This window comes from Anser anser, assembly GCF_964211835.1.
Source record: "Anser anser genome assembly, chromosome: 15".
Lineage (NCBI taxonomy): Eukaryota > Metazoa > Chordata > Aves > Anseriformes > Anatidae > Anser > Anser anser.
Genome location: NC_139736.1, coordinates 8,278,865 through 8,292,852, shown reverse-complemented (window position 1 = coordinate 8,292,852; position 13,988 = coordinate 8,278,865). Strand labels below are relative to the sequence as shown.

The window sequence follows — 13,988 nt, the reverse complement described above, 5'->3', positions numbered from 1 at the left end:
ATGGGTTGAAGAGGGTACTGTTTACATTGAACCTGATCAATTTTCTACTGGGATTCTACTCAGGAATCAATATTGTTAATGTCTTACAATATTCTTCATCTTCTTCCCTATTTTATAAAGTGTAATAACTACTAGGATGCCAAGGCATGAATTCTAGATATAAAGTTTTGAGAAAATAATGAAATCTGTAAGGTTTTTCCCTTTGACATTCAACGAGTACCATCAGCTTCATGTAGCTTTGTATTAAGTGATATAATCCGAAGTTTAAATGACTAAGCAGTAGTCTAACTTCATGATGGCTTTCTGTAGAAAATTATCAACAGCATCATGAATATAGTGAAGAGGGAATTTAATTAACTTTTTTTTTTTTTTAAGTTTTAATCACCTTATACAGATCTCACACTAAAATATGCATATGCCATATATTTAGTGTTTTCATCTGAAACTTACTTGTGAAGATGCAAAGTCAAGTTTTTGAAGTCCCATAAGATAGCGATTTCTCATCATGTCAACTTCTTGCCTTTTGCTATTCAGCAGAGTCTTAAAGGTAAGAATCAATTCTAGGTATGAAGTTGGTGTTACATAGTTGTGTCTTCGCAGTGTACTGTAATAGTTGATGGAGAGCACTCTCACACTTTCTTGGAAATATTTGCACATGGATACAACCCTGGAGAAATTTTTTCTTGTTAATACATAAATATAATCTGTTTATATAATCTGTTTTTACATTAATTATGAGGAAATTACTCTAAGCCTATGAAATTATATCAGTGTTAGTGAAGGCAGAATTGTTAATCCCCATTATATGAAATATTTTAGACTCCTTTCAAAGAATGTTCTGACTTTCAGAAACGTCAGATACATATATCTAGGTATCTTTGTCTTGCACTGAAATCACAGAATTGGTTTAGCTTGGCCAATCTATAGGGACAATTTCCTGGTCATTTATGCTTAATAAGGGGGAGGTATGCTTCATATGTTTCTTGATAAACTCATAGATAGATAAACTCATACTCTTTTCTAATGTCATCTTCAAGTTCAACATCCTCTAAAAACTTGTTAGCAACCATTTCCAAAGCATCTGTAGGCCAGGTTTGGAACCAATCAATGGTGCAACAGTTTATCAGTGAAGGGAACATCCGTAATCGATTCCGAAATGCATCACCAATAGGGCTCATTGCTAGATTAAAACAAAACAAACAAACAAAAAAAAAAAAACAGAACCACACGATTGTTAACCAAGTTTGTCCACAGTTAGGAAGCAGAAAAAAAAAACATTCAAAGAAATAACACATTATATACAGACCTAAGACAATATGCAAATTTTTCTTCACCCTTTCAATAAAGAAATTGTACATAGCAAGAGGAGTAGCTTCGATTTTCCTGTTTTCTGTCCTTGCTGCACTTTGCATTTTCTCTACAATTTCAGCTTTCTCATCAGCTGCAAAGATATTAGGCACATCACCAGTATTTAAAAGCATGTTGATGTCTTCTACAAATGCTTCATCCTTTATTTGATTATCACAGAACAAAAAGGACATGTCCTTGTTACCAACACCAGCTTTCAGCATCACTTGTTTGATATCTTCTTTCCATTCGTTGATTCCATAGGACTTTGTAATTTCAATTTGAAAGAGTTCAAAGCTACTCATGTAGGTGGCTAGCTTGGTAGCACTTTGTCGGCCACTTCCACCAATCCCCACCAACAACAGATGTCCGTTATCCTGTTTCAATACCCTGCATATCCTTGAGATATGCTCAATAGCAAACTTGAACATGACTAAGGACATTGGTGCTCTGCTGATATTGTTGTATTCCTCCAGGTAGTATTCCATCACAGTTGTCAGTTGCTTCAAGTCTGTAATTTCATCATACACTTTTACATTACTGTCCGGCTTCAAATAGTCTCCAAAGAAGAGGCTGCGAATATTATCATCAGAGACCTTGCCAGTAGGTGAGAGATGACTCAATACCTAAAGAAAAGACAAGAATCAACAGATAATTCAGACTATTGTAGAATATTTTTCTTAAAGCCTTTATCATTCTCATCCACGTAATAATAATACTGTGGAAAGCACTGTTTTCCAGCTATTCTAGTTATTACCTTAGTTTGGAAGAAAAAAAAGAAAACAGGAAAGAAAAGGAGAGGCGGAAATGTGGGGGAAAGGTGAGGAAAGGGAAGGGAGGAACCACCTAAATGCGGTAATATGCTATAGGCTGACATGCAAGTTTCCACGGTGCATATCTCACAGGCGGATTTTGCTGTCACATACAGGACAAGTTCCCAAAAGCTTTCTCAGAAATGTACCCGCTACTCCCAGTGGCTCATTCAAATGTATGTTAAGCAAGAGCACAAATATACAGTGTAAGACAGTTATTCCAGATAGTCCCCTGTACCAATGCAGAATCCTTTTGAAGTTATTAATCATGCAGATATAATTTTATTAATTTGCACAAGAATATGTATAATACATAATACAAATATAAGACCATCCAAACTCTTATAAATGCAGTGATAGAAATCATACAAAATGTGTCCAATACTAATGCAATCTCAACGTTTAAATATTTCTGAAAATATATCAGTCTCGTTCTTAGGCCCAGCACATTACTGAAAAATACCTTATCAAGGCTCTGCTTGAAGCTATTTGATGTCGTCTCTTCTACCATATGAAAGAATACCTTCCTGTCCTCCTCATCAACGAAGCGATCATAGAAAACTCGGTATATCTCATGAATCCAAAGTCTGATCAGTTTATCCTCATCCTGAAAATATAAATACAAGAATACATATAAACATAGTTTGGGCAGGATTTGTCTGAAAACAGAAGGACAGAAATGTTCATCTGCAACCTGATATATCTTGTACTAATCTTGGTGGGAATCTTTCAATTTCAAGTTATTCGGTGCACGGCTCAGCATCTGCTAACTTAATTGGCATCTTCACCTAGTGACCATCTTACCCTTCCTGCCAATACAATCTGGGACTGTTATGTCAATGCATTCTCCTTTCCTGTATCAAATCTCCCCACCTTTTCTACATAAAGTAAAGAATAAAACTTGCTAAGACAAGGGCTCTAACCCTACCCCACTCAAACTCTGTTGCCGGCCAAGATGCACTCTGAATAGACATTTAAATCTGTTCCTGTACCAAAACATTCCCTCAGTAGAAACAGAACTTTTAATATTCCTTTAAGATGAAGTTTTACTGAAAATGAAGGGAAAAAAAGTCAAAGGATGAAAATTCTACACATCTGCCAGTATTCAATTGTAGTATGTTACAACAGCCAAATTCTGAGCTAAATTGACTTGCTCACTGATGAGCTCACCATTTGTAAAACAGATACTGAGTCTCTTCCCACATTTGTTTCTTGAGTACGTGTACTTTTTTAGTACAAGTGACTTGATGTACAGGCCTTAAGAGTTGGACCTTGTACCTCTGGGCACAATTATAATACATGCAAAGAACATTAACAAATGTAACAGCTGTTTCCCCTCAGTCAGAGATGGACAGAAAATACAGAGCAAGGTATTCGAGTGCTATCCTGACTTACAACCTTGTAAATCAATTGAAATCGTAGTTCATGTATTCTGAGACATTTGCTTACTAATATTACACCAGTAATTTGATTTTCCCATTCCTCTTTCTTACAGCAACATAACTAAACTACAGCTTACTTGCACATGAGTGTGTGGACAGAGCAGCACTCCTTTAATAACCCGGGAAAAATCTCGTAGATTAAACACATAATGAGATTTTGAAGGAGTTGGGAGAAAATTTTCAAGTGCCATTTTATAAATCACCATTGTTGCTTGGACCATTACCTTACCCAGTCTGAAGAGGGAAAAGAGATACAATATAAGAATTGCAGAGAAACTGCAGGAGAAAAGATGAAAAAAGTATTACAGGAAATATATCACATCACCTTAGAAACACCGACTCAAAGCCTTTGCTAAAGTGCCAATCAGCAACTGCAGTAAAAATCCTGGTTAATACGTTGTCATCAAAAGAACAAATAGATACAATATTCAAGTGCCGTATGAAGCGTCCTGAAATACACAGAAAAAGATGAATAATAATCTAGCAACATCCAAGCACTTTTCCACCTTTCACCTAGCATTTGTCTAGGATTGACTTTCGCAAGAAATGGACTCAAAGAATGTTTGAATCTGGCTCCAGCTCTTCAATTGTTTGTGGTAAATTTCTACCCCAGCAGTGATGCAAAAGCAATATCAACTGGTTTATATTTAATGTCAGTATTTCTCTTAAAAGGACTGTTTTTAATATGAAAAACATGATTTTTCATTACAACAGGGACACTATTACCCAAATTTAAATTTCAGCTCACATTAGCCCTGACAATCATGTAAAACTTTACAAAAAGTAAAGGTACAGTAAAACTTTACAAAAGCAACTCACCTTGTTCTCAGCCTTCATCTAAAATATTCAGTCTATACACTAGTAAATTTTACAAATTTAGCTGTATCAGAATAGTTATTTTAATAATGCCTTCTCAGAACGCATACAGTTATACCCGTACTAGAGTGTTAATATGAAGCATAAATGACTGTAATGATGGAGCTGTAGCTACATTAAGGCTTTTACTGACACAACTTTTTCATCAGAAAATATAACCTCCCTTACGGTAATATGACACGAATCACAGATTTGTAGACAACATGCTTGTAAATAAATGCAGACAGCCTATCTTAGCAGCAGGAGATAGGATTTTGGATGAGAATTGATAGTGTAGCCAGAGAGACGTGGCAAAAATATGTGCTCTCTTCCCTTTCCAAAGAATAGAAAGTGGAAAAAGTGTCTGTTTCTCAAAGTTTAATATAGCTTTCATCATTTGTTTCCTAATGTTGATTAAATTCCCCCTGAAAAGGTATACATTTGACCTTGAGTATACATACTTCTTTTTGGAGCAATCCAGACAGTGAGCGTACCTGTAAGGTTTACAAGTGATAGATAAATGGAGAATCTGTCATCAGCAAAATCATATGTGCCTCTTAACTTCTGCCAATTAAATAACTACTTGCCACAGTGACACATTTTTCTCTCGTGCTCATATAGACTTTTCACTATATTTTATAGATTTCCTACCTGTGATATCATTCCTGCCTCCCCCAGGTGGACCCATAGCTGAAAGAAGCAGCACATCTACGATATTAATCTTGGATGTATCTTTCTTGTCATACCAGTGACCATGATCAATCCATTGTCTGAGAAGCTCAATAGGTGGCTGGGCTCCATACACTTCCTTTGCTGGCATGTTTAGGTCATCTATGGAAAACAGAGGTACTGAGGAAAAAAATCCTGAATGTTTAGGAATCATATCTTTTTTATTTGCAAAGCAAAGAAGACGATAAAAAAAAATGAAATAGAGGTAGAAAAAGGTTCTATCTTGTTATTCTTACTTTGCATTAAAACAATAATCAAATGACATTACATTTGCAGACATGCTTAAAAATCAGGGTTTAATTTAGTGTGGCTAGTGATTTGGTTTTATTTTATTTTGTGTCACACTGCAACACGTTTAAAATGAGTCAATTAACTAATCTGAAGACAACTGTCACTTCAACAGTTAGAAACCTTTCAGCAGGGGGCACTGCTAATCCTTCCTTGGATGCCTGAAAAGATAACAAAAAGCACTGAGGCAAATCAAAATTACTAATCTCAGTGGATCACTTCTTTTGCCTATAAACAGAATTTGAACTATATAAAAACATGAAAAAAATGGTCTTACCCACAAATATTAAAGCTTTTTTCCCTGGAGGAGGCCCAAATAATCCTTTTCTTCTTCTGTCCAGCTTGGACATAATAATGTCTTGGGTTTGGTTAGCAGAGGTTCTTGCAGAGAAGTTGATGAAGCTTGGGATGTATTTTTCCTTTGGAAGTTGTAGTAGAAAATTGTTTGTTATAGCTGATTTTCCAGTGCCAGTGGGACCCACAAAAAGCAAAGGGACGTTATGTTCCACATATGTTTTAAGAAAGAACACTTGTCTGGCAGTTTCCGTTGTTGGAATGATCAGCTCAGACACCTGTTACATAGGAAAGTAAAACAGCACATGAAAATCAAACATCTAACATTACAACCTACATGAATATTTTTATGTAACTACAGGAAACCTGTAGCACAAATGTACGCTGATGAAATTCTTTTCTCTGAAAATCTAGGCTATAATGAGGTTCTGGTATATAGCATAGATGGCACCACTTCTTCAGTGTTTATACATTAAATAGCACAACTGGTATTTACCTGTATTATGGTTCATAGACACTATATAAAGCCTGGAAGGAGAACTGCATGGCTAAGCATGGCTCAATTCTGTCCCCCTGTTGTACAAAGGGAAAGGCATGGAGCTTTGAAAATTTCTTTCTCTTCCCCATCTTCCACTTTCATTAATGTGCACTGTGTGCTAGTCATCAAGAAAAGATTTTAGACAACAAAATAAAATGTAATCTTACATTTCTCATGTATTTAATAGAAAATAAAATTGCAAGTACAATGGGATGAAAAGCTGAACAAACATTATGTAAGTTATTTTGAAATGACACCTGCAGAATAAGTACTTCATATAGATAGATCTCTGCTGTGCTACACTTCCCTTGAGTTCACAGATGCCATCAAAATGCAAGTCCCACTCTGTGAAAATGAAGGGTATCCAGGACTCTCAGTACTGCCCACCATATCCCAAGCAAGTAGTATAGGTTTTTGCTTGGTTTCTCTAATTAATGCATACTGTATCATGATATCAGTCATACCAGAACTAAGATACAAAGGTGAAAAGGGGCCTACAGACATTAATGAAATGTTGCTGTTGAAACATTAAACAGCCTAATATAATAGAATCAGAGTTAGCAAAGGTAGTTGATTTAAACCTCTAAATCATTTAGCGAAATAATAATTTTCTATAAAGATAGATATCAATGTAAACCTTAGCGCTTGGGGAGATAACTTGTTCCTCTTTTGTGACATAATCTGTCCACAGGTTCCATTGACCACTGCCATGCTTGTAAAAGTAAAAGTCATAAACAGTCCCTGTTAATTAAAAAACAGAACATATGAAAACCATCTGATTAAAGAATAAAAATAAGTTTCTATAATTTTAGTGTGAGATGTCCAACACTGTGAGATAAAGAAGGCCTTTTTTTTCATGAGACACCCTCCTCCCCCCACTGTCATTATCATCACAAAATTATTTTAGGTCAAATTCAGCTACGTTGTTTGAGTATATGAGGCATATGCTACACCTGGCTAAAAGGACACCCAACTGTGCAGCCTATGGCTTGGCAGATGGTGGCTCTGCTGCAGACTTAATATCTGACAGGCATTCTATTCTCCCTTAAAGTGCTGAGTCTTCTTATTGCTTTATAAAAAGCCAGGCAAGTACAGTTATGAAGAAGCACCTTTTTCTGGGAAGATGTTGTTTCTGGTAAGCTTCACATTTTTAGGGCGTGGGTTTCCATCGTCCTGTCCCATTAGCAAGTTGCGGTAAAACAAATCAAATTTCTTCCTGCTGTCTGCATCAATGGTCCCACCAATTGTCCAAACCAACGCAAAAAGGAGGAGCCCCTGCAGCCACAAGGTGATCTGCTGACTAGACATGCTTTCCTTCCCCTCTTCCTCAGGTTGCTTTATTTCATCTAAAACACAAATTTTAGTTAAATGCCAGTAACAACCATAAGTCCCAATCCAAAACACATCTTTGCAAAAGTATTCTGAGGCAAACTTAGAGCATTGTCTTCAGTGGAAGAAAAACAATGTAGATAGTGAGGCCCTTGTCTGTGTAAAATACTAGTTACAAATAAAAATAAATGAGAAGCAATTACAAATTGTCTGTTTTTTTTGTTGTTGGTGGTGGTTTTTTTCTTCAAATGCTAGCAAACTGCAAACAAAACACATGGAATACACTCAAAAGTCATGTTCAGTTTTGTAATAACACCAATGTCCCAGTGTGAAAGCTCTGTATGGTAGTCAAAGCACTATTATTAATACACTGATCCATAAGAAAAGATTTGTGTCATATGGTCTCAGGCAGTAAAGGTATTCCTTTGGTATTTCCTTGCATCTGATAATCTGCATCTTGTTACGGGACACAGGAAATAAAGAAAAACTGAAATAAAAAGAATGAGGCTTAGGGTACTTACCAAGCAGAGAAGTATAAAGTTTCATCAAGCTGTAAGTCAGATGAATAGAGGATGTTTGTACTATGGTTTTGCAATGATGGTGAATAAACTCTAAACAGGGCTCTACTAGCCACATAAACATGTCATTCACCTGCCAGGAGAAAAGAAAATGGCTTTAAAACAATGCTGGAGTTGCCACATTTCCCATTGTCCCCCAATTCTCTCTCATTAAAACACAAAGTATCAGAAATTCTTCAAGCTGGTGGAAAGAAGATCAGGAAAGAACCTTTGTGAGGCAGTACATAAGTGATCACAAAGTCACACTGTCATTATCTGATGGTGAAAACAAGCCGCTTCTGTGAAGGGAAGTTTTCACCAGAAATCTTGCTACCCAGTTAGTTGTCCAGACAGCAGAGGAGTACTTCAGCCTAAGGAGGCCACTGCTTTGCATAAGCAACAACAAAATTATTCCAGTGGGAATAAGCATATGGGCCTCATCCTCCTTTAAAAAGGATTGGCCTCTACTGAGTACCCAGCATAGCTACTGTGCCATAGCAGTTCTGGAAAGCAGTGACTCGTACCTGCAGGAGTGTTACAGCATCGGGGTAGTTAGTGACCAAGGCTGGTGGTATCTACTCCATGAATTCAAGTGGGAAAACAGGAAAGGAACCGTGACCTAGTCTCTTCACAGGGACTAGTACTCAAGGAGACGCACTAAAGGATGCACTAACTTATTTGCTAATTAAGAAATAATTTGTTTTGATGAACTAAGATGACTTTTTCAATAAAGAGCTTTTATAGTCTTTGTATTTCTTTTGAATTTAGTCCCAATTTCCTGCAAAAGCTCAAAGCATCTTGTCGGATCACAGAAATCAAAGCTTTCTTCAGCTCTAATCCAATTGTAAACATATTTTTTTCTTATTCTTTTACTAGATTTTAATGACCAATAAACAAGAATTTGAATTTTGATGAAATTAATAGGTGATTACCACAAACACCTACTTTCATTTGCATCTGTACTGAAGATGTAACACACAACACAAAGAGCTCTTATTCATGCAAGCAACCAACACACGAAGGACAATTTAGCTTGCATTCCTGAGGTGACTAAGCCTTTGAAGATTTAGCTATAATAATAACATTATTATAATTAATAAGTATTTCTCAAGCTGAACTCTCAATGTCTCAGACAGAATGAGTTCAAAACATTTTAAATCTTTCAGTTTCTCCCACACTGTATTTCTGTTACTCATGGCATCTCCAGCTCTCATGTACTTTCCTTACAAAAATGGTTGACAGCGATCACTGCAAAATAAATTACAACAGCCTCTTGTAGATCTGGCACCCTATAAATCATGAAAGAATCATATGCTTGGTTCTGCATGCCAGCTTTCAAGTTGATAAACTGAACATCACCTTAAAGTTAATGTGCTAAATGGAACCTACACCAAAAATATTAAATCTCTCACCAGTTCTCGGTGTTCTTCCTGCAGATTTGGAGGCAGTGTATTCATGTAGGAATCCTTCAGTGGCTTCCAACCTAACTGCTGTGGGTCCATATAGATCATACCACACCTGGGAAGAACAAACAACTATGGTACAGGAATAGGCATGCAAAGTGGGACACTTCAGGTTTGAGTGCTTTCACATTACCTGCTAACAGTTGCTGGAGAAGCCTCCTCTAAGTCCGCTGGCTCAAAGATTAAACTCATTTTTGAATTCATCTGAATTATTTCACCACTCATTAAGCATAGCTAGAAGGAAAGCATCACTTAAACGTGAGTAGTCATGCCAGTGCTGATCATTCAGTCAAAGCAATGCCTGTCATACAATCACTGAACATTCTACTTAGTGTCGCTTCTCATTCACTCATGCGTGCTCTTGTAACACAGGACATCATCTGACCTTGCCTCAACTTTTCCACGTGTTACTGTAATGGCTTGCAGAAACAGGGAGAACAATGCTATATCTTTAAATAACTCTGTAAGGAAAAGCAATTACGACCTGCAGCTTTTCTTTAGTTAATATGTTTACTAAGTAATTTATGCAAGTTCATTTTCCAGTTCCAGAACTGAGTTTACTTATTTTGTTTTTCTAAAATGGCCAATAAACAAGCCTCAATAAACAACCTCATTTCAATAAAATAAGAGCAAGACAAGGCTTCTAGGGAGAAGTAACAGCTTAATATCTTCTACTAAAGCAAAACATATAACTGAGGGAAAAAGCAATGCTTTTAAGCACATCAGCTTTTCCCGAGGCTTGTACCTTATTGTCTTTATGCCCTTTGACCACCATGGTAATAATACCGCTCCTACTACAATAAAGTATACACGTTCAAGTATACAGTAACTGGCAAAAGTTAGGCTACCTTTTTATTATCATCCAGCACAGTGTTCATGTTCTCTATCCAAACTGCATCTACTGGGCCATCAAATATAATCCACTTTCGATCATCTGTAGTAGAAGATGCTTGTGCCCGGAAGGCATTTGCAAGAACCCCATCTGTCCACTCATGGCTTACAGGATCAAAACTGCCATACAGCTGTCCCATAGTAATTGCTTTGGGATTAATAACTTTGTATTGAACAGCAAATTCATCCATTGATTTTGCTGTATAAGACAACAAACAGATGAGAAAATCTGATAGGTTAGTTTAATTCAGCAACTAAGAACATTCCTGAAAGGATCCTACTTTAGCAGCACAAGGCAAAAAGGAAAGACATTTGGAAGTAAGAATTTCCTTTACTTGTACAACAAAAGTGCAAAGTGAAATATACAAAAACACACGAAAAAAAAGAAAGAACAAAGCAGAAGAGATTTTATACATTTATGGGAGGTATTTACAATTTCCCCATCAAAGCCTGCTTTTGCAAGAGTATTATGTACAAACACAATGCTTAACAAAATTCAAGAAAGTGTAAACACATTTGTATGTTTTAATATTCCAGTAAATATAGACAAAACTTCCAGAAAAATGTACCAGACAAAAATAGATGAGTAAACAGAATACAGGAGGACTAGCAACTTCAGTATGTCTCTACAAAGAAAACAAACAAACAAAAAAATTACACTTATCATTAAATGAAGTTGATTCTAATTTTGTGGCTGAACAATGTTACCTGCGCATAAATCACCAAGGGCTCCAGCTAGCACTTTGTACGCACAGGTCTTCCCACCCAAAGGATCTCCAACAATCATGAAACCATGACGCACCAGCATCATTTCGTATATCTGTAACAGTGACAAGAGACTGATCTTTAGCGTAGCTCAAAAATAAGCATAATGTCCATGAAACTATAGGTATCTCTCCTGCATTCAGACACAACTGGATAAAATATCAGCCAAACATCTGCTCTTTATTAAGGCTGACTGAAGCATTAAACCAGATCAGAGTGCAAGCAAATTACTATGGCAATTCACACTGTTATAATTTAAGAAGTCCTTGCCCCTACTTGTCCTCCCTTTCTCTTTCCTAAAGGTCATCCCTCAGGTGTAACAGCTTCATTGTATAAACTGTGACTACACTCACTAGACTCTGCTGATCACAGTCCAACGTATAGGCCTAAACTGAAATCAGTGGTTATCAATGAGTCTAATACAAAGGAACTGAAACTACAGTTCTAAGGATCTTTCATATAACCGGTTCCACCAGGGCTGCCTTTGAACAGTAAGGGTGGTAACTTCTTCAGTCACCCCACCAGAACTTGATTAACTCAAGTCAAAGCTTTCAAACAGAACATCTTCAAACAGAACCCTAAAAGGAACACCTAAGAAAATATTCTTTATCTCAGTTGATATTAAAACTGATTATTTTATGGTTTAGCTTAAATCCTTTACTAGTTAATACTACCACTACTTAAATGAAAGATAAAGCATGCTTTGCAAAGCAGCATAAACCCATTAACGTCTGAACTGATGTTGGAGGGAACACCAGGCCATGCATTTCTGCTCCTCTTTAAAAGGTCACTAATACTAGTACATGGGAGACAATGGGAAAACAGAGCTGGAGGTGAAGCATAAACAAAGATGAAAAATATCACCCCTTTTAAGACTTCTCTAGGAGGACTGTAAGAAAAATTGGGAACAGAGCCTGACTTCCAGTCCAGAGGTCAATTTGCTAGGCTGTGCTGTCTCAGTTACTAACAGATTCAGCTTAGTTTTCTATCCTGAATCCTAAGACCTAAGATGTTGCTACATGGGTTAGCTCCTTCACAAACTGGCTGAATTCAAAATTCACTATGAGCAAAGCAGGCTTTTTCTTCATGATTTTTTCCTCAGTAAAAATATGCTGTTTGTAATATCTTAACTGATCGTGGAGACAATTAGCTATTCATTCATTCACGACACAGCCAGAGAGTGAATGAAGAATATTTCTTAGTCATCAGCTCTCACACTCTTTTCCCCCCAGAAGTATAAGAAAACAAACCTGAATAATTTTTCCAATAAACCATGGAACAGGTTGAAGATCCATTTTTTTAATATTTTCAGTTAATGCCTTGACAAACAGGTCATAGTCAGGTGTAGGAAGAACCACTCCAGGGAACAGGTCAGATATGATACCCTGTTAAGGAAAGACAGAATAGAACACTATTTAAACACAGATACAAAAAGGGAAAATTCCTGAAGTGTAATAATCTACAAGTAAAACAATACTCACACAGGTAGCAGGAACTTAAGGTGAAATGTCTTTTGCTGGACTAAACTAACTTCTCAGTGCAAAACATAGCTGTGAAAGTATTCTGCATGCATGAGAAATAAGTGAATGCCTGCAATCTTCATACACACATTGATATTGTAGAAGAAAGCTTAACCTTCTGCAAATTTGCACCAAAAAATGTATTGCAGGAAACTAAGAGGCTGAAAGAATTTCAGAGATTAAATAAAAGTGTATGTGTTCTGAAATTTCAGCGTGATGACTATTTGTGCTTGCACCTTAGCTTTTGGGTCTTTAATTTAATATTGGTTGATCTGTAGCTTAACATAGTCATGAAGCATAGTCATGAAAGCAGCATATGAGCAAAACTTCATTGCTTTCATTCTGTCTTCAAATTTCTAATTGACTAATTCACTTGTCTACACCTGTTTTGCAGCACAAAGCTAGAACGTAAACTGCAAAAAAATGGTTTCTATTAATGAAACAACACAGTGACTTTTAGCAAGATATCTTATAACACATTTCATGGAATAACCTAAGAGCTACAACAGAACCCAAGAGTGCATCCAGATCAGTGGACTGAATTAACTGTACACTAATATGGCTGTATTGTGATCAAACTGTTATAAATTAACATGATAACCTGTTTCTGCAGGTTCTTCTGATGGACCTCATCATCACAAAATTTAAACACACCCACCTGACAGCTTACCTGAAACAATGGCACATCCTGTGCCAAGAATTTGGCAAGGTTAACATCCATCAAAGCCCGAAGTAACAATACACTTTCATTTTCAGTTGGATACTTCAGTTTTAAGTTTCCTGCTGCTGTCAGGACTGATTTAACAGCACGCATTCCATAATCGTAGTGATGCTGAGATGACAGCTGCTCAGAGCACAAACGGTAAGTGGCAACAATTTTCTGGGCAAGACTGTGGGTATTAAAATACCACATGTAGAATGAAAATATCTCACCATGCAAAGAAAATAAGTAAAGTACCTATATTCACAAAGTCACTGCAGTGATTATCAGACCCACCAACTAGTAAAACTGGTAAAATGGCCTAAAACATCTAGGAAGCAAAACTGTAGACTGTGACGTGCCAGAGAATGTGTGCGCCAGTTAGGAATTCTGTTTGATGCTACGATACATTTTCCAAATGGTTCTGTGTAGAGGTACATATCTGTCAAAAGTATGTG

At 36.7% G+C, this 13,988-nt stretch overlaps 1 protein-coding gene across 7 annotated transcripts in view; it reads right to left on the bottom strand.

Annotated features, from left to right (window-relative positions):
* DNAH3 (dynein axonemal heavy chain 3) overlaps positions 1-13,988 on the bottom strand; it is a 66,237-nt gene that overhangs the window by 14,804 nt on the left and 37,445 nt on the right. For all 7 annotated transcript variants that reach the window (XM_083800419.1, XM_083800424.1, XM_083800422.1 and 4 more), the window contains 17 exons: positions 13,501-13,720; positions 12,561-12,695; positions 11,254-11,365; positions 10,503-10,744; positions 9,788-9,888; positions 9,604-9,709; positions 8,156-8,285; positions 7,415-7,651; positions 6,943-7,046; positions 5,751-6,045; positions 5,108-5,287; positions 3,927-4,050; positions 3,679-3,835; positions 2,623-2,766; positions 1,307-1,973; positions 1,015-1,180; positions 451-667 (listed from right to left, as the gene is read on the bottom strand). In XM_083800419.1, coding sequence (XP_083656545.1) covers positions 451-667; positions 1,015-1,180; positions 1,307-1,973; positions 2,623-2,766; positions 3,679-3,835; positions 3,927-4,050; positions 5,108-5,287; positions 5,751-6,045; positions 6,943-7,046; positions 7,415-7,651; positions 8,156-8,285; positions 9,604-9,709; positions 9,788-9,888; positions 10,503-10,744; positions 11,254-11,365; positions 12,561-12,695; positions 13,501-13,720 — 3,337 coding nt within the window. The remainder of the gene's footprint in view (positions 1-450; positions 668-1,014; positions 1,181-1,306; positions 1,974-2,622; positions 2,767-3,678; positions 3,836-3,926; positions 4,051-5,107; positions 5,288-5,750; positions 6,046-6,942; positions 7,047-7,414; positions 7,652-8,155; positions 8,286-9,603; positions 9,710-9,787; positions 9,889-10,502; positions 10,745-11,253; positions 11,366-12,560; positions 12,696-13,500; positions 13,721-13,988) is intronic.